Genomic DNA, 23,752 nt, shown 5'->3' with positions numbered 1-23,752 from the left:
TCTTTGATTCAAAGCATACTGGTTGGAACACTCTGAAGCTTCTCTTTACAGGACATGGGGATCCTGTCAATTACAACTGCATCAGGAAAGATAAGTTGATGGCAGTCGTTGGTGGCCTCACCTCCCAAAACTCCATCCAGATGGCCAAACTCTTTAATACCTACAAGATCCCGCAGGTATATGTTCAGAATTAGATCGAAACAACCACATTGAGTGGTGGAATCCATATCAAAACACAATGGCAAATGTCTCTGTCGAAGCTCTTAATTGGCTGCATTGCCATTTCAGTATCAATGGGTTGAAGAACCCACTGAACTTCAAGTGCTATCCTATATCTGTATACTCAGAAGTACGGATGTCAGACAAATCTGTAATGGAACCAAATGAGTTTGGCTCCCTCCCCCCCCTTTTTTTTAATGAATCTGACCTGAGGGTTCCACAGCAGGCCTGCTTTCCCCTAGTGAGTCAGATTCCACAGACCTGCAGGCCATTTTTCTAACTTTTGGGAATTTTGCACAACATTCATCTTAGAAAAATATGCAAAACAAAAACAGCCCAAAATGTGCATTTCACAGGCTAAAGTAGGAAAACTGCATTTTGGGGGAATTTGTGCATTTGGGAAGAATTTGTGCATTTTTGCATGACTGAATTTTATAAATTTACATTCTCAGAAATGCAAATTTGTGAAAATTCAGAAACTGGGGTGGTGGGGTGGAACCAGTTTTGTTGATGGGTAGACAACAGAACGAAAGGTGCCTGGCACTTCGCAAAACACAGACAGAACAGATGTTACACAATCCATACATCCCTAGTCAGAAGTAAACCCTATTGAATTCAATTGTGCTTACTGTCATGTGAGCTGGTATAGGATTGCACATATATCATAAATGGTGCCAGGAAGTAAAGTAAACCTTGAGAAAGGCAGTTTCTTCTGCTAGATCCTGCTAAGTATCTTACTATATCATGAATATTGATAGTATCAGGGAAGTTTACTAGGAAGTGTACGAACAGAATGTTAGAAATCACAACATTTGCAATAAGGCCCCATTCAATGAGATCAAGATTTTAACCTTGACAGACATTTCTATAAAGTCAGTTTATATTTGAGAAGAAAGAAATGTTTGTTTCCAAATTAAAAACCAGCATACTTTTCCTGTTAGCTTAGCTATGGCTCCTTTGATCCAGTGTTAAGGGACAAAACTCAGTTCCCTTCTTTCTACCGCATGATCCCAAATGAAGTTCCTCAGTATGTCGGCATTGTTCATCTCCTCAAGCACTTCGGATGGAACTGGATTGGTCTCATTGTCTCAGATAACTACAGTGGAGAAACCTTCCTTCGAACCCTGAGACCAAGGCTTCTGCAAAACAATATGTGCATTGCTTGGACACAGGTGATCCCAATTGTGTCACCATTTTTATCAGATGAAATATTTGAAGAAAAATGGAGACCAGTTCAATCGACGATCTTATTGAGTGAAATCAATGTGATTCTTGTCAATGGTGACAATCAGTCTCTGGAGGTTTTAAGAATGATGTTGTACTGGACTGAATTGGTTCATACAGACCCTTTAGAAAGGGTGTGGATCACAACAGCTGAATGGGATTTCACTGCTATCTTGAATAAGGACAAATTCACCCCCAAATCCTTCAATGGCACCTTGTCGTTCACTCTCCACACAAATGTGGTGCCAGGATTTCAGAACTTTCTTGAGAGTATACATCTATATCAGTCAAATATTTATTTCATAAAGCATTTCTGGTTCACTGCATTTACCTGTTCACTCCCAGAACATCGCATATTTTTCCCAAACCTAGAAGTCTGCACTGGGGAGGAGAAGCTGGGGAGCCTTCCTGTATCTACCTTTGATATGGAGATGTCTGGTCAGAGCTACAATATCTACAATGCTGTCTATGCTGTCGCACATGCTCTTCATGCCATGGTTTTAGCGAGAGCCAAACAGAAATCAAGAGGAGATGGGGACAGATGGAACCTCCAGAACGTTCAGCCATGGCAGGTAGACATGGCTACAGACAAATCATGTCATAAATTGTGCTAACATAACTTACCCTCCACGCAACCACATCTTCCCTTGGACTTCCAAGTCCAAACCTAGACAGGACGGATGCAGCACCTGGGACCAGCAAAGATGTCCCATGTTGTCCTGATCCTACAATAGCTGGCTAGGGCAACATGGGCCGTCTTTGCTGACCAAGGAAAAGTGAGGGTGCATGGAGCGGGTTCAGAGGAGGGCAACAAGGATGATCAGGGGTCTGGAAACAAAGCCCTATGAGGAGAGACTGAAAGAACTGGCCATGTTTAGCCTGGAGAAGAGAAGATTGAGGGGAGACATGATAGCACTCTTCAAGTACTTGAAAGGTTGTCACACAGAGGAGGTCCAGGATCTCTTCTCGTTCCTGCCAGAGTTCAGGACATTGAAGAATGGGCTCAAGTTACAGGAAGCCAGATTCCAGCCGGACATCAGGAAAAACGTCCTGACTGTTAGAGCAGTACAACAATGGAACCAATTACCTAGGGAGGTTGTGGGCTCTCCTACACTAGAGGCATTCAAGAAGCAGCTGGACAGCCATCTGTCAGGTAGGCTTTCAAGTGGATTCCTGCATTGAGCAGAGGGTTGGACTCGATGGCCTTATAGGCCCCTTCCAACTCTACTATTCTATGATTCTGTGATAAGCAAGCAGAATTTGTAATATTGCGTAACATCGTCATTCATTATGAGGCATAGTAGTTAAGGCATCACCCTATGTGTCCAATTTCCTGGCATTGTGGAGTTTGAGCCAACATGAAATAGACTTAAGTCTGGCACTAAAATGGCAGAGTTTTTTTTATCCTTGAATTTACCTGGTTTTTGAAAAGGAAATGTATAATTGCAATGTTGTTGTTGTTATTATATTTTTATACCCCGTCTTTTTCCAGAACTGGGACAAACCTTACCATCTCCCCAATGTATTTGAATCTGCTTTCTTGCAGGTTTATATACCAGATAAACGAGGTTATAAAAACTTAACCAATGGAAATCTTGATTTCATTCCAAAAGTCCAGGGGAGAATGTGCATGGATAGAAGATGCTTTAACCATTTTCTCTATGTTTTCAGCTTCCATTACAACTAGATCCCAGTTTGTCAATGTAAATCGTAGGCATGAAGACCCCATCATGGATGGCAAATTATTATTTTTCCTACCCCGCTCTTCAATTGTTGGGGCTCCCAATCTGCGAAGTAATGTGTAGTCTCATCTTGTGAAGCCATATTCCATAGGTAAAAAAAAATAGCCATTGCACATAAACCCCTCTGTAATAACATTCCTTTGAAAACATTGGAGCACTGGCAGCATTCTAGCTTCGGAATTAAACTGAGCGTGCTCAACATAATCTCCCCCAGCAGTTGCTGTTCATGGGGCAGAAAATCCTCAATAACTTTTGAACTGCTGCTCAGAATTTTACCAAAGCCATGAAAGGAGCACCTCCTCAACAAGCTTGAATAAAGACATCAGTAGTTTTCACCAAAATGTAAAAAGAAACAGATGATATGATGACCTGCAGTTTGGAGTAAAAACGCAATTTGACATTGGGCACAGCTAAAGACTTTATCAGGTAGATCATGGATGCCAGGTTTCAATGAGACTCAATCCAGACAAGACGGAGGTACTGTTAGCGGGTGGTTCATCTGTCCGGCGAGGTGATGTTTGCCCTGTCCTGGACGGGGTTGCACTCCCCCTAAAGGATCGGGTCCGTAGTTTGGGGGTGCTCTTGGATCCAGAACTGTCACTTGAGGCACAGGTGAACTCAGTGGCAAAGAGCACCTTTTATCAGCTTGGGCTGATATACCAACTACGCCCTTATCTGGACAGAGATAGCCTAGCTACAGTTATCCATGCTCTGATAACCTCTCGTTTGGATTACTGTAATGCGTTATATGTGGGGCTGCCTTTGAAAACGGTCCGGAAACTTCAGCTGGTACAAAACAGGGCAGCCTGTTTACTAACAGGGACTGGCCAGCGAGACCACATTACGCCAGTCCTTTTCCAGCTTCATTGGCTGCCAGTCCAGGTCCGGGCCCAATTCAAAGTGCTGGTATTGACATTCAAAGCCTAAATGGTTTGGGGCCAGGTTATTTAAAGGAACGCTTCCTCCCATATGTACCTGCCTGGACCTTAAGATCATCTACAGGGGCCCTTCTTCGACATCCCCTGCTAAAGGAAGTGAGGCAGGTGGCTACTAGGAGGAGGGCTTTCTCCGCTGTGGCACCCCGGTTGTGGAATGAGCTCCCCAGAGAGGTCCGCCTGACACCTACACTGTACTCCTTTCGTCGCCAGCTGAAGACCTTTTTATTCTCTCAGTATTTTAACACTTAATTTTAACTTAAATTTAAATTTTACTGTTCTAATTCTGTATTTTAATCTTATATCAATTTTTGCTGCGTGGTTTTATCCTGGTTGTGCTTTTTTATACTGTATTTTGTATTTGTGTTTTTAGACTGTTGGTTGTTTTATTATGGTTTTAATTTTTGTGAACTGCCCAGAGAGCTTTGGCTATTGGGCAGTATAAAAATGTAATAAATAAATAAATAAATGTATTAGCTCAAAAGGACCTATTTGATAAGCAGTAGAGTTTTTTGAGGCTTATAACGGTGGAGACTTGTGTTGGCAGCTCACATTATCTGAAGAGGCACTCCCATGCCCCTCTAGCAAGAAGAGTGTTGCTTGGAGAAAGCCAACATTCCCCGACACTGATCCTTTTGTCTCTAATCTCTAAAGAGAGAGTTGGCTGATTTGTTATATATATGTCTTCTTCCAATCCAGCTCCATACTTTTCTGAGAAGCACCCGCTTTAATAATAGTGCTGGGGAAGAAATATTTTTTGATGTCAAAGGGGACCTGGCAGGAGGCTATGATCTCATGAACTTGGTCACCTTCCCCAATGAATCGTTCCAGAGAGTCCGAGTTGGAAGGGTGGACCCTGAGGCTCCTTCAGAGGATGGTTTCACCATTAATGGAAGCGCCATTGTGTGGAATCACAAGTTTAATCAGGTGGGAAGGATGGTTTCTATTTTCATCATCATCATCTGTATCATCAGCATTGTTTGTTAAGCACATTCCCGACCGTAGTATCCAGCATAGTGGATGGTTGATTAGAATATGTTGGAGATGCCCAATATTTATATTTGTTTTAAGAAAATATTCATAAATTTTTCCGGGGGCTGAGCAAACATAGTAACAACTCACAAATGCAATAAAATCCCAATAAAAATATTCTACAATATTAAATTAATAAGCATGCCAACATGAATACGAAACCTAAAATGACCATCAGATATAAAAGGGGGGAACACGTCATGGGGATTAAAATAATAGGACATTTAAGATTGAAAGACTGTGGGTTGTGCTTGATAGGTTAGAAAGACCAAGGGTCCATCTACTCCAGCACTCTGTTGACATAGGGTGACTATATGAAAAGGAGGACAGGGCTCCTGTATCTTCAAAAGTTGCATAGAAAAGGGAATTTCAGCAGGTGTCATTTGCCTGCATGCAACACCTGGTGAAACTCCCTCTTCATCAAAACAGTTAAAGCTGCAGGAGCTATACTAGAGTGACCAGCTTGAAAAGAGGGCAGGTCACTTGCAGCTTTAACTGTTGTGATGAAGAGGGGATTTCACCAGGTTCTGCATGCATATCAATGACACCTGCTGAAATTCCCTTTTCAATATAACTGTGAAAGATACAAGAGCCCTGTCCTCCTTTTATATGGTCACCCTAGTTGACACAATTGCTGCTTGGCCACTGTGTAAACAGAGTGCTGGGCTATTGATGGACCCTTGGTCTGATCCAGCGTAGCTCTTCTTATGTTCTAAGACAGAGGGCTCTGAGTTCTGATTTTTGATGCTGGTCCCAAGCAGCATAGATTAAGACATGCTGAGGCCATGTCATGATTCAGAAGGCCCTTACCATGCAAATAAAGAGAAAATTATATTATAATTGGAAGGGTAATGAAAGAGTACTACTCAGTGTTAAGGGGTACTTGTACTTAAACAGTGTTAGACACAGCCCTCTTTGAAGATGTGTATAAAAGGATTGATAAAGTTGATTTGAACTTTTAAACTGGCTATAGGTTGCACTTACTGCCTCTAAGACTAAATTAGGGTGGCTGTATGGAAAGGAGGACAGGGCTCCTGTACCTTTAGCAGTTGTATTAAAAGCGGAATTTCAGCAGGTGACATTTGTAGGCATGCAGCACCTGGTGAAATTCCCTATTCCTCACAACAGTTAAAGCTACAGGATCCCTGCCCTGAGTGACCAGATATAAAAGAGGGCATGGCTCCTGCAGCTTTAGCTGCTGTGATGAAGAAAGAATTTCACCAGGTGCTGCATGTGTACCAATGACACCTGCTGAACTTCCTTTGTAAAAGATGCAGGAGCCCTGTTCTCCTTTCCATATGGTCACCCTAAACGAAATGCTGTGTTGCCACATGTCCTCTAAACAAGGGAACGGTGCTGTAATTCACACCAGACCTTCCAACGTACTTAACCCAAAGCAATTTTATCTTAGTTTTCTTACACCTTAGTTATCTCCAAGGTATTTAGAGGCCACTCATAATATGAGGCCCTAAGCTTACTCGGCTTGTCCCTAAATCAGTACTGGTCCCAAGAATTTTCTCTATTCCTGTTTAAAAGCTGAGATTACACCAGAAGGTGGTGGTGGAGAAACACCTCCCTTTTTTCCCTTAATAAAAAATATTTGCTTACAGCACTGTGGTGAGCCAAGAGTGAATATTTGGCATAGGGACCAAAGGGACCTCTAGTGGTGGTTGCTGGGATGGCTATTTGAGTGACTATAGTTAGAGGCTCTTATCCACAATTGTCTTGAATAAAGAATAAATAACTAAGAGTCTGGCTTCTTTCTTGGGAACTAGTATCTGCCCTTTGCTGAAAGGCCGAGAATTCCTCTGAAATTGTATTAGGACCATATGTCCTTCCTTGTGGTTACCATTAGATGCTGCCCAGTTCCACCTGTGTCAACAGCTGCCACCCTGGACAGAGCATGTTCGTCCAGCAAGGGAAGCAAATGTGTTGCTACGATTGCGTTGAGTGCCCCCAAGGGAGGATTTCAACCCAGATGGGTAAGTGAAGGAATCAGAGTTCCTTGGGAAATTATCATTTCAAATTCAGATCTACTGTAATTCCTATTTTGTCTACGCTCAAATATATGAGGACAACCTGTTGCTTCCTACTTTCAGATGCAGACCAGTGTGAGATGTGCTCAGAAGATCAGTATCCAAACAAGAACCAGGACCGATGCATTCCCAAAGAAATAAGCTACCTATCTTATGAAGAGCCCTTGGGAGTAGTTCTGGCTTCCTTAGCTCTTGTCTTTATTGTGATTATAGTTGTTGTGATCGTGAGCTTCATTCAGCACCACAATACACCTATCGTCAAAGCCAACAACTGGAGCATCACGTGCGCCCTGCTCTCCTCTCTGCTGCTCTGCTTTCTATGCTCCTTCTTGTTCATTGGGAGGCCTGGGAAGGTGACCTGCCTGCTCAGGCAAACCATGTTTGGCATCGTCTTCTCCATCGCAGTTGCTTGTGTGTTAGCAAAGACCATCACTGTGGTTTTGGCCTTCATGGCCACAAAGCCTGGAAACAGGATGAGAAGATGGGTTGGGAAGAGACTGGCTCTATCAGTCATCATTCTCTCTTCTCATATCCAAATTGGCATCTGTGCTGTGTGGCTGGCAACTTCTCCCCCCTTCCCAGAGTATGACATGCACTCCCAGGTTGACATGATCATAGTTCAATGCAATGAAGGCTCAGCCCTCATGTTCTACATTGTCCTGGGCTACATGGGTTTTTTGGCCATCATCAGCTTCATGGTGGCTTTCTTGGCCAGGAAGTTGCCTGATACTTTCAATGAAGCCAAGTTGATCACTTTCAGCATGTTGGTCTTCTGCAGTGTTTGGGTATCTTTTGTGCCCACCTACCTGAGCACCAAGGGGAAATATATGGTGGCTGTGGAGGTCTTCTCCATTTTTGCCTCTGGTTCTGGCTTATTGGCTTGTATCTTCCTCCCCAAGTTCTACATGATTATATTCAGGTCAGAGCTGAACACCAGAGAGCAATTAGTAAGGAAAAGGAATGGTTACAATTGAGAAAGGATTTGATGCCATCCTTAGGAATGGCAGCCCATTGGCACCTGGGCAGGCGCAGTAATCTCAAATCTTGTAGATCTTCATTGGCCATATAACCACTTTGAAGTGTGGCCAAAAAGAGCCAGTAAAGCTGTTGCAGGAAGACTCACAGGCTCCCTCTAGCTGGCCCCAGTCAATAGTCCAGCTGCAGCATTCTGGGCCAACTGAAGCTTCCAAACACTTTTCAAAGGCAGCCTCATGTAGAATCCATTACCAAGGTTCCAAGAGGTTGCATTTAGGGCAGCCTTCCCCTGTCTGATGTCCTCCTGATATATTTATTTCATTTCATTGATGTGTTGGACTACAACTCCCAGCATGCCACCCACCAATATGTATCACCATGGTAAGATCTTATATCTCCAGGAAATTGGCTGACCTGGCACTCTAGCCTTTACTGGGCAAATGCACTCCTGACCACTGCCAAAAGTAGGTCATCCAGATTAAGGGCTGTCAAGGTTCCTTCCTTGTCTTGGACCTCCTGAGCAACTCCTTAAGGACCTCTTCCTCCTTAAGAGTCCCATCTTCCTTCTTTTATCTCCCCCTTTCCAGTAAATGGGGTTTATGCTGTAGATGTGTGGTGATAGGCACACCAGACACTTGATGTTTAACACAACAGTTTACTAGTATATTAAAACAACCAAATTATGAATGAAGGTATTTTGTCAATAGAGCTGATTGATACAGCGGCATTAAAGGAGGGGGATTTGCAAAACGCAAGTTCCCCGACCCTAGCTGCACTTAAACTTCCCCAAGCTGCTTCTTCTCCATGCTCACCTCTTTTTTTGCTGGCTCTTCCTGGTTGGCTCTCTCCTTTTAACCCCTCCTACCCAAAACTGAAAGTACTGTTTCAAACCTGAAGAACTGAAACTTAACTGGGGAAATGAAACTACTTCTTCTCAGGGATTCCCCCTGCCAACAGAAACCCCCAGGACTAGGGTGACCATAAAAGAAGGAGGACAGGGCTCCTGTATCTTTAATGGTTGTACAGAAAAGAAAATTTCAGCAAGTGTCATTTGTATGCACGCAGCACCTAGTAAAATTCCCTCTTCATCACAACAGTTAAAGCTGCACGAGCCCTGCCCTCTTTTGTATCTAGTCTCTCTAGTATAGCTCCTAAAGCTTTAACAGTTGTGATGAAGACGGAATTTCACCAGGTGCTGCATGCATACAAATGACACCTGCTGAAATTCCCTTTTCTATATACAGGAGCCCTGTCCTCCTTTCCATATGGTCACCCTTCTTACCTACTCTATCCCTTCTAATAATCAGACTTTATAATAAAAAATAAAAAATACCTCCCTCCAAGTCCTACCCTTCTGAAAGCCAGTCCTTATCTAACTTCTGAAAAAAACCCAAGTGGCTGTTATTCCCCCTCCCCACCCCAAGCCAAAATGGAACAGCCAATCAGGAGACACCATTCAAAAACTAAACATTCTTTCTCCACCACCACCCTTCCACTAACCTAGCTATAAGTGAAAAGATATGTTAAACTACATGAAGCCGGCAAATCGGCATTCAAAGAGGCATATTAATAATTAAATAAAATACCATTTCCTCACTACGCTCTATTTACCCATGTCTAAAGATCCCTTGTACACTGGTACATGTGTTCGTAAACAGTTCTAACAAGATTATATCACCTAGCGTCACCTCATGATGGCACCCAGGGAACAACATGGTACCGTACTGGACTTTGTCAACAAAGAAGGACTAAAGCATGATTAGATTGTACAAGAAGGTTATTGCATTGCAAATATATTATCTTTTGAAAGGAATGGTCTTCTTTAGTTTTAAACTCATTCATTATAAACTTTCTTCAAACATAAGTGTTTGTGTGGGCTTCAAACTCTCTTCCCAGACTACGATTGAACTGTGAAGTTGCCTCGCCTCCTAGCATGACCAACTGTCAGGATTTCTCCAGATTTCTCCTGGGTTTTGTTCTATCCTAGGTGTCAGGGGATTTTCTGTAATTTTCCATAACGTCCTGGAATTACATGCTTTCCCCTTTAAGGCCGTCACACCCCCCACTGCTCCAATTGGGGGCCTTAAAGAGAAAGTGTGTCATTGCTCGACATTATAGAAAAGGCCCCAACTGGAGCAGTGGGGGAGGGAAGGAATGACAACTGGACCCACCTCCCTCTCTCCCTCCTAAACTGCCACCGGGACTTACTATGCTATATGTCCTCCTCCCTTGGAGCCACGATTTAAAGGAAAGATGGGGGCTCTCTTTTTTTAATTGATCTATGGTCACAAACTAGAGAAATGGCACTTCACAACCACCATAGTTTGTGGCCATAGGTCTATTAAAAAGAGAGAACCTCATGCCGGCTTTCCTGGGCCAGCAGGCAAGGGGAGCAGCTGACTACTAATTCAACATGGAAGGCATACATTGTTTTCCAAACCTTTTGGATTCTCACTATAGTTCTTGTATATTTGCAAAGCTATTCTAACCACCACCACCCCACACACCCTGTACTCCACCTTTTGTTTAATTGCAAACCGGTTCAACCTGCATATCAATTAGTTTGGGCTCATATTCTGTAGGTAATATGTGAATACCTTGATGGGTGTGCAGGCAGGAGTTGCAATAAATGGTCTGTTAAGACTTATGGTCAAGTGGGGGGGGGGAAGGAAAACGATAATAGCTTTATTCTAAGTAAAAACAAACACATAGTCACTTCTACTACTAGAGATAAATAAAATCGACTAAACCTCGTTGCAGAGCGAGAAGGAGAGAAGTAAGGAAAAGGAGAAGCAGACTAGAAGGGATCAAGATATAGGAGTGGGAGAAAGGGCAGAACCAGTTAAACCAATAAAGGCAAATCAAGGAAGGCTGATCAGATTAAGCCTTTCCAATCAACAAACAAGCGTCATTGCCCATTTCCAACAGCCTGCATATAAACTCCAGAAGCAAGGGGAAAACTGTCTGATGCAGTAGCTCCCCTCCCCTTCTTAAAGTAGGGTGACCATATGAAAAGAAGGACAAGGCTCCTGTATCTTTAACAGTTGTATTGAAAAGGCAATTTCAGCAGGTGTCGTTTGTATATATGAAGAACCTGGTGAAATTTCCTCTTCATCACAACAGTTAAAGCTGCAGGTGCCCTGCCCTCTTTTAAAGCTGGTCACTCTAGTATAGCTCCTGCAGCTTTAACTATTGTGATGAAGAGGGAATTTCACCAGGTTTTCCATATATACAGGAGGGGATCTACACAGAGTCGTCGGGGCGCCCTGAAGGCTCTTGCGTGCGCCTCCAGGGTGCCCCGAAACTCCTAGTGTAGATACCTGTCCAGAAGAGGAGGAGGAGGAGGAGGAGGAGGAGGCGGCGAAAAGTTCCCAGGGCTCCTGTCAGATGCGAGGAGGAACGGCTCCGAGTGAGTGACACCGTTGGAGCCTAGAGCATCCTTGCCGCCGCTGCTCACCTCCCCGCCGGCCTCCTGCTTCTGGCGAAAGAGCCACCCGGGTTGGAGAGCTCGGCGGAAGAAGCCCGCAATATTACAAATTCTGCTTGATTATCACAGAATCATAGAATAGTAGAGTTGGAAGGGGCCTTTAAGGGCATCGAGTCCAACCCTCTGCTCAATGCAGGAATCCACCTTAAAGCCTACCTGACAGATGGCTGTCCAGCTGCCTCTTGAATGCCTTTAGGGTGGGAGAGCCCACAACCTCCCTAGGTAACTGGTTCCATTGTCGCACTGCTCTAACAGTCAAGAAGTTTTTCCTGATGTCCAGCTGGAATCTGGCTTCCTTTAACTTGAGCCCGTTATTCTGTGTCCTGCACTCTGGGAGGATCGAGAAGAGATCCTGGTCCTCCTCTATGTGACAACCTTTTAAGTATTTGAAGAGTGCTATCATGTCTCCCCTCAATCTTCTCTTCTCCAGGCTAAACATGCCCAGTTCTTTCAGTCTCTCCTCATAGGGCTTTGTTTCCAGACCCCTGATCATCCTGGTTGCCTAATCAATGAAGGAGAAAAGCTAAGGGCTCACTCATCTGTTTTTCTGAGCCTGTTTTGGTTCTGGTGTGTTACTGTCATAGGTGGTGGAAAAGACAGTATTAAAGAAGGTTTTTGCTTCTAACGCCAAGTGATAACTCTTGTTCACGAGGCTGGGATGGAAAGCGTCCTCTCTGGGCATGAGCCATAGCTCAGTGGTAGGACAAGTGCGTTGCTTAGAAAAGGTCCCAGGTTCAATTCTCAACACCTCCAGTTAAAAGCATCAATAGAAGGTGATGGAAAAGACCCAATGCCGGAGAGAAACCGCTAATAACGTACAGATGCCAATTTTCTAGGGTCAGGCTAAAATATCCTGGAGGGCAGAGGGAAGATCAGGGAATGCGAAACAGTAGTTGCTCTCCAGAGTCCGCTTGGGGACCACACGCTGCCCTTCAAGCAACATGGCGCCCCGCTCAGCACCAAAGATAGCCGATACCGCAAAGCCTGGCAGGGGCAAGAGGGCAGGCCGCCGGAGTGCAGATCCCATGGCCTGGGCAAAGTCCCCATTCGTGGTGACCACCGCAGATGGCGCAACGCCGTTCAGGACCCCACTGACGCCCTCCCGCTCCAGCGCGTGGGTCACGATGCCTGCCAAATCCGCCACGTGGATCCAGGGAAAGGGCTGGCGGCCGGAAGCGATGGGGCCTCCCACGCCGAAGCGGAAGGGCCAAACCATTTGGGCGATCGCACCACCGTCTCTGCCCAGCACAACACCTGGGGGGGGGGGCAAAGACAGCAATTAATAACAACTGATAGAGCCATTTTGAACGCTCAAAACATTTCATATATGTTACCTCAGGGATCCTTACAACAACCCTGTAAGCCAGGTCATTGTTGTTATCTCAATATTGCAGGTGACAGCAGGCGGGGAGGAGAATGGAGGCTGGGAAAGTTGATCTCACCCCTGGCCCACCACATCTCAGGCAGTTACCCTAACAACAAAATCACACCACGCCCGTTTGGGACATCTCAGACGATTACCTGAATGCATCCCGAGGCAAGTGTCTCCAAAACAGGTCACCCAGCCCACCCAAAAAACCACACCAGGTCCTGCTTCCCATCTTACCTGACCTCACTATCACCTGTCGTGTGGCATCACCAGGAATTTTAGCCGCTGCCTCCCAATGAGTCACCAGGCGAGAGAGAAAATCAAAATCTCCACCGGGACTTTCCTCTGTGTATTCGGTGGAATGGCTGGGCCGGTAATACGCTGGAAGAAATATCACACAGCAATTTCTCATGGCTTAGAAGACTTACCAACACTACTCCTGTGGGCAGGTATTTTACAGACGCCATGACTTATCTAACCCCCTGGTCACATAAAAATTTTATTTATCTGTCTACATAGAAAGCAGATCTTGCAAAAAATATTTACCTGAGAAACCTGTAGTAAAGACCTATCTAGTTCGTCAAATCAGTGTATGAAATTTAACTTCCTGCCCTTCCCATCTGCTTCTTTGACCTCACAGACCACAATACCCCTCTCCTGAGCACCAGGGTCCCTTGTTTGTCTATTTCCTTACTGCCAATTTCTGTCCTTAGGGATTGTTTGAGATTTCCCTGAGCCCGTCATACTGCCTGTCCCATTGTTTCGTCAGTTGCATGCTCTTCTCTTAGGATTCTGCCTCTCTCACACATCCTTCCCTTAAGCCCTTCTTAGAAGTCCCTTTAAGACTTCATGATAGTAAGAGGCTCAAAACATAAAGATTATTTCTACCGTATCACATACATGGAAGCAAACACACTTACTCAAACAAAAGTGAGATATCAATTCTCTTATGGACGCACGGTCTCCTATGCTTTGCTAATTACAAGAAAGGCTGCCGGGTATTTAAACCCACAGTATGTAATTGGAAATGGCTGTTTTTGAGCCTCTTACTAACATGTTTTTTACAAGGTTTTTTTTTTTAAAAAAAAACCACACGTTTATCTGTAAGCATTTACAATAACTTCTAACAGCCTTCCTCAACCTGGGGCGCTCCAGATGTGTTGGACTACAACTCCCAGAATGCCCCAGCTGGCTGGGGCATTCTGGGAGGTGCAGTCCAACACATCTGGAGCGCCCCAGGTTAAGGAAGGCTGTGAATCTAACTACTAGATGTATACTGAACAAATTATTGTGATTGACAATGATCTTTTGTCTTTGTAAATATTAAATATATCTACTAGATTACTCTGAGAAAGGACCTTAGGGTCCGAAACATGTTGGTAATTATTTTTAATAAACCGCATCTCTGTTGTCATCCCCTTTGCCTCTGGCTTTTTTTTGGCTTCACTACTAATAACAGCCAAGCAAATAGCAGAGTTGCACTTTAGCTCTGAGGTAAATACCTACGCCGGTGACGAGAACCCAGGCATGAGGTGGGCGCTCAGCTTCCGCAATGGCTTTTGCCAAAATCGTCGTGGTCTCCACCCGGCTGGCAACCACTTCTTGGCGGAAGGATTCATCCCACCTGCAGCAGCAGAAGACGCCACCGGTGTGACACATCCAGTTTGGTCCCTCTACGCACATTGGCTATTTACACAGGCCTAAAAGAAATCTGCTAAATTTTCCTCCCAGAAACAAACCCAAGAGAAGAAAGGTTCCTGGCAAAGATATTTTGCATATAAGGTGTTGTGTGTTGTGCAGACATGAAGCTGCTTTCCCCGGGGTTCACTGGCGCCATTTTGTCATGCATAGAATTCTGGGAGGAAATGAGAACACCTCATTCACCTGCTCAATGCATTCCCTGGAACAGCCCTGGGGAAACTGTCATCCACCAAGCTGGATGTAGCCTTCCAGCCAGGCACTCGGGCTTAATATCAGGGGCTGTTAAACCTCCCATTTGGGTGCCTCTCTAGGGCTGCAGAAGCAGAGGTAGAGAACCATCTGGCAGGCTGCAATGCACCCCGTTTTTAGAAATGTCTATATGGGAAAAAAAGTGTGTCTTAGAATCGAAGAAATACGGTATTAATAACAAAGCAGTTCTTCTCATCATAAGAATCCATAGCAAAGTCTACATTGTTGTTGATAAACAAGGCATTACTTGGCATTTCTTTGGCACACGTAAACGCCTTCACCCAGGTGCACTTACTAAATGGATGGATGAGCTGTTATGACATGGCCCCAGATAGGGCAACACTGGAATATCAGCTCGTTAGAGCCTCCAAATACAGTACCAGGCTACATAGATAAGACACCTGATGTTCTCATGAGATCACTGTAATTGTGCTTTTGACCCATCTTTCCCATAACACAAAGGAACGTTGCTGACTAGTACAGAAAGAAATAACAGTTTGCTAGCTTAGAAGCAGAAGCAGCCATTCACCCAGAAGCCTTTGCGGGCAGCCATGGTCTGCCAGCCTCCAGGCCATACACCTGTGCAGAACCTCCTGGAACTTACCTCCGAAAAGGGTTGAGGATATTTTCTCCAGCTAGGTTTACCGCCCCTTCACAGGGAGGGAGCCCCGAGCGGGAAAGTTCATCCTGGTAGAAGAAGGAGAATTTCACACGCTAACTAGAAATGCCCCACATTTCCCGTTACTCACACTTGCCCTTCCCACTATGGATCAGTGTCTTTCACCAATGTGCAATTTTAAACTTTGGGGAGCTTCTTCTTATTGTTTTAAACTGGCCCTACATATTTAAATTCAGCAAGTGAAGCTTTTTCTAGCAAGAAGAGAAATGGAAGAGAAAGCGTCAGCCACATTAAAGCATAGCAGCATGGACAGGAAAATAATTTTAATTGTGGCAACCCTCATTAGCACACGATTTGAGGTATTCTCAGTATGCTCTAAGCAGAATTCTAGCAAACAGAGTGCAATCCTATGCATGTTTAGACAGGAAAAGTCCTACAACTTCCAAATTCCCTAGCCAGCATGTAGGACTTTTTTTCTGTCTCAAGATGCATAGGATTGCACCTTAAGTCATTTTCACATACCCACGTAATCCGATTCTTTCCAGGATGGCGTGAAATAGGGGTGACCTCATGTCCGCGGCTCCTCAGCAATTGAGTTAAAGCTCTGCCAACAAATCCAGTCCCGCCGCCTAATTCAAATGTAGAACTTTAATCAATTATTTTAAATTGTTATTTTAAATGATGGAGATCCGGGGAGATGACCAGATACACGTATCAGACGATGAAAGTCATGTAGTGGTGGGCACTGAAAATTACTATCAACCTCCCAATAAATTGACTGAGGCTTTGGCATTTGATTAAATCCTATTTGTGTCTCCAGAGTTGTCAACTACAGTGATGTATGTGTGTATAGGGGCTAGGTTGTGTGTGGAGAGAAACTGTCCCCTCTGATCAGGTCTTGAGCACAGAATGTTCTAAAACAAGAGGAGGGGAGGTCAAAGGACAAAGTGCCTCCGATTACACACCAAGTGTTTTTCCTTTGAAAAGGGCATGTTCTGCAGGATCTTTTTTTTTCCCCTGAGTAAGCATACAGAAGATTGACTGTGCATCTGTTAGTTCCCTGGCTGATCCTTACAAAGCCTAGAGGTTCTCAGGCAGTTTATTATAACTGCACATGATTTTCAGAGAGACCAGAAGCAGAGGAGGAAGGGACTCCTGCCCATGTAATAACTCGAGATGAAGGGATTTTTCTGCTGACAAAACAAACGTTATAGGCTTCCTTTGTTGGGTAAAAGTATAGGATCAATGCCCTTTATTAAAACAGATACAGAAAATACAATCCAAAGATCCTCTTTAGAAGAGTGGGAAACCTCTGGTCTTCCAGATGTTTACTTGCAGCCAAAACAACAACAACAACACCCATTCCCAGAACCAGTGTCTACAGACATGACACAAAAGGGAAAGGGATTGGGAAGGAGGAGGAGAAACAGGAGTGGGGGGTAAGAGTGCAACTCAGGCACCAGTTCTTAGTTTCAAAGTTCATATAATTAGGGTGACCATATGAAAAGGAGGACAGTTGCATATAAAAGGAAACTTCAACAGGTGTCATTTGTATGCATGCAGCACCAAGCTATATTAGTGACCAGATACAGAAGAGGGCAGGGCTCCTGCAGCTTTAACTGTTGTGAGGAAGAGGGGATTTCCCCAGGTGCTGCATGCATACCAATGACACCTGCTGAAATACCCTTTTCTATGCAACTGTTAAAGATACAGGAGCCCTGTCCTCCTTCTCATAGGGTCACCCTACATAAGCATTCTTTCTGGCAAGGAAGATTGAAACCAAATTCAGGCACTGCTTCTTGTCTGACTGACGTGTGGGGCCCACAATGCTCCTCCCAGTGGGCTCTGGCCAATAGATGAGGTGCAGGATAGCATGGGACGCCCAGCAACATCTGAGGGGTGGGGGTGGGGAATCATCCCACTCTTTATAGAAGGGCAGGCAAGGTCTCCACCTGCTCGTATCCAGTGCTCACTCCACAGATCTTCAGACTGTAGATCCTTTTAAAATACTTGGTATTTTTTGTGAACCGCCCAGAGAGCTTCGGCTATTGGGTGGTATAAAAATGCAATCAATCAATCAATAGCCCCTAAAAGGGAACCTCACGCTTTTATTGTGCACCTTGCCTGCAATTCAAAGGCTGCTGTCCATCAAAAATAGCTTCCTATACAACAGATGCACAGCTGTCCCATTTGCAAATAAGACGCAACCCTAACATCCCCTCCTGTTGATGGGCAGCCTTGGACGCCTCCAACAATTCACTCACCTACTAACACTCTCATGGCTAAAGGGGCTGATGTCGCGCGTGCGCACGGAGGCTCTCAGCATTCCACTACGCCTTAAGGACCATAGAGACGAGGGGGGGAGATTCGATAACGCACGGGGCTAGACTTCCGGTAAAGCCGCCCTTAGCCAAGACGTCTCTTACGCAACCAGTCGCTCTAGCCCGCGATATTTCTATGGTGGCCCTCAATACCGGTGTATTAAGAGCAGGAAGACCAGTTTAATTTTAGTGCTCGGAAAGACTGCGCGGTTGTGCGACTCTAATACCTTTTCTACCTCTATACCCAGGACAAGGTAATAATAAAGCATATATAATATATATATAAGGTAAAGACCACTGGAAAAGCTTAAAGCGAAGAAAGTGGGAATTCTCTGGGGTTGTGGTGTTCGTCGTCATGGTTACCACGCGCGGAGGACGTTACAGGAAACAGGAAGTGGAGCCTCGAGCCAAACAGGAAACAGTCATAGCAGTGGTGCCGGTTAGAGAAGATCTGAAGAAGCGATTAAAGCAGTGAGTAGAAGGTGGGAGATCCTATTCAGGGGCATTTAAAGGGCCAGCAGCGCCTTTAGCAGTAGGGTGAGGTGTGACCTTATTAGGGAAGATTGGGGAGTCTAACTGGTGGCAGCTGTACCCTGGTTTTCTCCCACCTGGTGCCCTCCAGCTGTGTTGAACTACAACTCCCAGCATGGGTGGTTTGGGGATGCTGGGAGTTGTAGTCCAACACAGCTGGAGGGCACTGGGCTGGGGAAATCGCAGCTCTCCAGTGTCTCGACCTGCAGTTCTTCTCCGGTTGAGCAGGATTTATTATGGCAACGGGCAAAGTTATGATATTTCTAGTGCAGCAGGGGTGGGCAGAACTGGATCTACTGGATGGTTTGAAGCGGGTTGGCAGGGATGTCAGACTCCCAGTTGCTCAACAATGCCGGCCTTAGAATGAGTAATCCCCATCCCTAAAGTTTACTGCGAAAATAATGAAAGCTTGGTGGTAACTAGGTCTTAACAAAGCCTTTAATGGTTAAATTCACCTGGCTTGCACATTGTTTTAACTGTTTTTACTGCTTTAAAATTATATACTGGTTTTAACTTGATTAATGGTTTAATTTGTTTTTAGCTGTGTATATTTATTGTTGATATTGTATGATTTTATCCGTACGCCGCCCTGAGATCCTAGTGATATAGGGCAGGATACAAATGCTTTAAATAAATGTGTGTGTGTTGTGTTGTACAAGGATTATGACCTCCATTCAGTTGTGACAGTCAACGCAAATTCCTGGGTTCAACATTCTTTAATTCTCTAAATATGTTTTTTGCACCAGGGTGCTGTTACTGGAGTTCAGGCGTTGTACTTAAAAACAAAAATGGAATTGATTTTGCAAAGCTGAAGTCTGCCCACCTCTGTCCTAGTGTCTCCTCTGCTCTCTCCAATTTCCTAATGCATGTGCCTGATCATAGCCAGCAATTTGGATTGTTTTAAAAGGGGATTGGACACATTTCTGGAGGAGAAGGTTATCAATGGCTACTAGTACTGATGGCTACATACTATCTTCAGTATCAAAGGCAGTAAGCCTATGTATACCAGTTGCTGGGGAACATGGGTTGGAGGGTGCTGTTGTACTCATGTCCTACTTGAGGGTTTCCTGCCGCTGTAAACGGAATGCTGGTCTTTTTGGCCCTTGGACTGATCCAGCACAGCGCTTCTTATGTTCTTATGATGTTTATGGCTTTAAAGTGGTCTCTGGCAAGAATAATGTATGGTTTAGATCACGGCTGACTGGGCAATGCTGGAAGTAGGAGTCCATCACATTTGGAGGGCACCAGGTTGGGGAAGTCTGGTTCAGATATAGTTCGGCTTGATAGCAGGGTGGCCAGATACAGAAGAGGACCAGGCTCCAGCACCTTTAATAGTTGTACCAAAGAGGGAATTTCACCAAGTGTCGTTTGTCATAGAAGCTACAGCTGCTGAAATTCCCTCTTCTAAACAACCTTTAAAGTCTGTGTGGGGCGTATGGAAATTGGCCATAGAGGAGTGCCCGAGTTTCTATTAATTTTGCATCTTTACAATTTATTTCACATTTTATTGTAAATAGGGAACTGGGGCTGAGAGCTAGGAAATCATCCTAAGCTACTTGATGAATCTGCAGGTGATATGAGATTTGAACTCAAAATTTCCCTGGGTTCCAATTCTAATTTAACCATTGGCCTGAGAAGTTATTGATCTGTGGGAGTTGGAGTAAAGGCACTGATGCATTGGGGAAGCCTGTGATTTTCTGACAGTCACTGAAAATATGTGGACTGTCAGGAAATCACAGGCTTCAATATGTGGAGCTGCTCAGGTCTCTAATGTCCAGTTGAGATTCTCATTCAGGGTCTATCTGTATCTTTTTTATAGGGAGAGATGAGCACCCCAGGAGGGCTGGTGACCAATCGTGGACGGCGTTTCAAATGGGCCATTGAGCTGAGTGGTCCAGGTAGCGGTAGTAGGTATGTACCTAGGAGGAGGTCTGTATGCAGTCTCCTTTATAAACAATTGGTTTGATCCAGAGGTGGTTATATACCTGATGAGTACATGCATTTTGTCTCAGGTTTAACACATCCCATTTCTTGCCAGGGGCCGGAGCGACCGGGGCAGCGGTCAGGGGGACACCCTCTATCCTATAGGCTACTCAGACAAGCAGGTGCCGGACACAAGCGTTCAGGAAACGGATCGCATCCTGGTGGAGAAGGTAGGGCAGGGCTGGCTATTGGATTCCTTGGTTCTCTCCATGGGGGGAACCTGGAGGAACCTGGAGCCCTCTTTGTGGGCCTTGAGGGAAGCCTGAGGTGCACATGGAATAGCTTTTCGAGTGTAGAGTTTGCCTCTTGAATTCTGACCTTTCCTTTCCTTTTCAGCGCTGCTGGGATATCGCCCTGGGTCCCCTGAAGCAAATCCCTATGAACTTGTTCATCATGTACATGGCGGGCAACACCATCTCCATCTTCCCCACCATGATGGTCTGTATGATGGCCTGGAGGCCCATCCAAGCACTCATGTCCATCTCTGCCAGTAAGTATATTTGCACTCCCAACCCCTTCTAGCATTCCCCTTGGTCCTGTGCTCTTTTATCGCACTCTGTCCCCTTTTCCTGCTTTATGAAATTAGGTTTGCCTGGGATTCCGGTCGAAAAGACGGTGGCCAAGTTAACACAGAAGAATAATGAGCAATATCATCCATGAGCAGGCATGCTGGTGCATGCTCCTCAATCGCTCCTGCCCGACTGCGTCTTGCAGTGGGAGTGGCTAAACAAACCAGGAAGCTTCCATCCATGGTTTGTTTACCATGACAATGTTTGGTTTATCCCTCTCCTAACAAGCCAGAGTTTATTCTTGGCTTATGACTCTAGCTTGTTAGTAGGGCAACAAGCCAATGATCCCAGTTCAGATAAAACTTTAAGCCAGGGGCCAAATCTGTCCCTCTAGTTTTCCCCAGATGGCCTTATCCTTTTCCCAGGTCTTGGAAGGATTTTTTCCCATTCTAAATGGTTGAAATTCCTCTCCTAAGGCTTAGTTACTGGAAGCAAGAGCTTCAAGCTAGGATAGGCTGGTATTTTTGGCCCCACCCTCCACTGAAATCTGGCCCCTGAGAGCTTCCTCCCCCCGGCCACTTTATAAATGGAATTTGGCCCTCGGACTGAAATATGTTCAGCACCCCAACTCTAAACAAACCACAGACAGCAGGTCCCTAGTTTGCTTTGCTGTTTCCACTGGCGGAAGGAGCAAGCAGGGGTTATCAGATGGTGTACCCGAACATGCTCGCTCATTCCCGGAGATCTTTGTGATATAGGGCAAGATATAAATGTTTTAATAAATAAAATAATAAATTCCTAGTAAGCCAGAATTCTAAAGATTTCTGGCTTGTCATGACACGTGAATAAGGTGTGTGTGTACTCTAGAAATCTGATAAGGGCATAGCTGCAATTGAAACCGTAACTACATAAGGCCTCGTTCACACAAGCAGCAAAGGGGATGTGGTAAAACTGTTCCTGGACTGCTTCAGCTTTTAGGTGGAGTTTTGCATGATTCCTCCAGGGGAGGGGGGGTATTTTCTTACACAAAGTTAGACATGAGAGACAAGATCCTGTAGCGTGGTATGTGCAAGGATTGTCTACCTTATTTATTTATTACATTTTTATACTGCCCAATAGCCGAAGCTCTCTGGGCGGAAGAATCTCACCATATAATCCCCAAGTGGTCCAGTCCAAGAGAAGTTGTGTGAATGAGGGAGGTGTGCTAGTTGGGTTTTGTGTCTGTTCTAGAAGTTGGTGCACACTATAAAGGGCTGGAGAGCTTACAAACTGCCAGTTCTAATTGAAGTGCTAATTAGGAGGTTCTTTTCTACTAATCTAATACTGATGGATCATTTACTCACTGATACCTTTTCTCAGCAGTATGAAACTGTCTGCGTATTGTTGACCGAGCAGTTACACCCGATAGGGAAGAAATTCACGGCCAGGTCTCTTTTGTATCTATGCCACCTTTCTTCTTGCTAAAGTGTAGCTAACTTCCAAGCAAGCTAGAAAGGTAACTCTGTTATAGTTGGTAACTTTTTTGGCTTATCCTTCAAAAGATGTGCAGGCACAGGCCTTCGCGTCCAAAGCTGTATCTCTGTGGCCCATTCAGCCTCTTGACTTCTTTCCTGCTGTCTCCGCAGCCTTCAAGCTACTTGAGAGCTCAAGCCAGAAGTTTCTTCAGGGTCTGGTGTATTTAATTGGCAACCTCTTAGGGTTGGCCTTAGCTGTTTACAAGTGCCAGTCAATGGGACTGCTGCCTACTCATGCCTCTGACTGGTTGGCATTTATTGAACCACCAGAGGTGAGTATAAAGAGGTGCAGGGGATGGTGACATTTTAAAGAGGAGTATCTGGGTTATGGATGAGTATCAGGAATCTTCTCCCCCCTCCCACCCCAAGCTCACAACCACCTAGGGGGCATGTCCTAACTGTCTAGGATGTATTCCTGGAAGAAGATTGAAGGTTAGGGAAGGTGGCACAAAACTTGCTTCCCTGGATCAGAGCTGCGCTCCCTTCTTAACTCTATGAAAACGGAGTACCAGATATTAAAGCAACTTACAAGGGCAATAGAAATAATGGTGCGTTTATGTTCTGTTACTTAGCCTCAATCTTTATTAGGAACCTGGTTCTCAGGATAGCTTAGCTATTGAGATGCTTGCTCTGGTTTGTTGGTGACACTTTCCTCTTTTTTATGCACAGCGCATGGAGCTGACAGGTGGGGGTTTAGTGTTGTGACCCGACCCAGACACCAGCTGCTGCTTTAGATGTGTGGACGATCACCGTCACAGCATATTCTTTTTCCTTCACGCTCCCTTACTCAAGAAGCTCCTGAGTCCTAAGTGGATGTTACTGCTTTGTGGAACAGCAGATGAAAATTCACAGGCAAAAAGGGAAACAGAATATGAAGGTCGGATATGCTCTGCAGGGGAAGGAGACGACGGCTTCTCTTGACAGGTTATTTTCATCCCCTTCTGTTGAATCCAGAATAAAAGTGTTAACACACACTTCAGTGTTTTCTTATCTTTCTTGAAATGGGCACAAGAAGCTCAACGGCCTGAGAACTCTCCTTTCATTTTCTTTTTATAGTGTGTGTGTGTGTGTGTGTGTATATATATATATATTTCACACTCGGTGGCAATACATATGCTTTGCATGCAGAAGGTCCAGGCAAAATCTTTAGCACAAGGATGGGCAATTTTTTGACTCACAGATGTTTTAGCTTACACATTCCATCATCCCCTCACCTTTGGCTATGCTGGCTAGGAGTGGCGGGAGTTATAGGCCAAAACATCTGAAGGACCCCAAGTTGCCTGCCTTAGTATCGCCTCTAGAAAAG

General features: G+C 44.8%; 3 protein-coding genes across 5 annotated transcripts; 2 read left to right on the top strand and 1 right to left on the bottom strand.

Moving 5' to 3' along the window:
• The first annotated feature begins 7,055 nt into the window (after nucleotides 1-7,055).
• LOC134405734 (vomeronasal type-2 receptor 26-like) lies at nucleotides 7,056-8,162 on the top strand. The gene is made up of 2 exons (XM_063136984.1): nucleotides 7,056-7,134; nucleotides 7,252-8,162. The coding sequence occupies exons 1-2, from the start codon at nucleotides 7,056-7,058 to the stop codon at nucleotides 8,160-8,162; spliced, it is 990 nt and encodes a 329-aa protein (XP_062993054.1).
• A 4,291-nt stretch (nucleotides 8,163-12,453) lies between these two features.
• Nucleotides 12,454-17,942, bottom strand: SDR39U1 (short chain dehydrogenase/reductase family 39U member 1). Of its 2 annotated transcripts, XM_063137677.1 has the most exons (6): nucleotides 17,853-17,942; nucleotides 16,111-16,217; nucleotides 15,574-15,656; nucleotides 14,522-14,643; nucleotides 13,257-13,400; nucleotides 12,454-12,904 (listed from the first exon to the last, which is right to left on the bottom strand). In XM_063137677.1, the coding sequence occupies exons 1-6, from the start codon at nucleotides 17,866-17,868 to the stop codon at nucleotides 12,489-12,491; spliced, it is 888 nt and encodes a 295-aa protein (XP_062993747.1). In that variant the 5' UTR covers nucleotides 17,869-17,942; the 3' UTR covers nucleotides 12,454-12,488. The 2 variants fall into 2 exon arrangements, with proteins under 2 accessions (XP_062993747.1, XP_062993748.1); XM_063137678.1 differs by lacking the exon at nucleotides 15,574-15,656.
• Nucleotides 17,943-18,283: 341 nt separating this feature from the next.
• EMC4 (ER membrane protein complex subunit 4) lies at nucleotides 18,284-23,420 on the top strand. Of its 2 annotated transcripts, none has more exons than XM_063137679.1 (6): nucleotides 18,284-18,380; nucleotides 20,260-20,351; nucleotides 20,479-20,593; nucleotides 20,760-20,913; nucleotides 22,558-22,718; nucleotides 23,116-23,420. In XM_063137679.1, the coding sequence occupies exons 2-6, from the start codon at nucleotides 20,266-20,268 to the stop codon at nucleotides 23,149-23,151; spliced, it is 552 nt and encodes a 183-aa protein (XP_062993749.1). In that variant the 5' UTR covers nucleotides 18,284-18,380; nucleotides 20,260-20,265; the 3' UTR covers nucleotides 23,152-23,420. The 2 variants fall into 2 exon arrangements, with proteins under 2 accessions (XP_062993749.1, XP_062993750.1); XM_063137680.1 differs by having other exon boundaries at nucleotides 18,339-18,391.
• Nucleotides 23,421-23,752: the final 332 nt, after the last annotated feature.

Source organism: Elgaria multicarinata, chromosome 11 (genome assembly GCF_023053635.1).
Source record: "Elgaria multicarinata webbii isolate HBS135686 ecotype San Diego chromosome 11, rElgMul1.1.pri, whole genome shotgun sequence".
NCBI classification, from domain to species: Eukaryota; Metazoa; Chordata; class Lepidosauria; order Squamata; family Anguidae; genus Elgaria; species Elgaria multicarinata.
The sequence above is the reverse complement of the archived record's forward strand: the minus strand, read 5'-3'. Positions and strand labels throughout refer to the sequence as shown.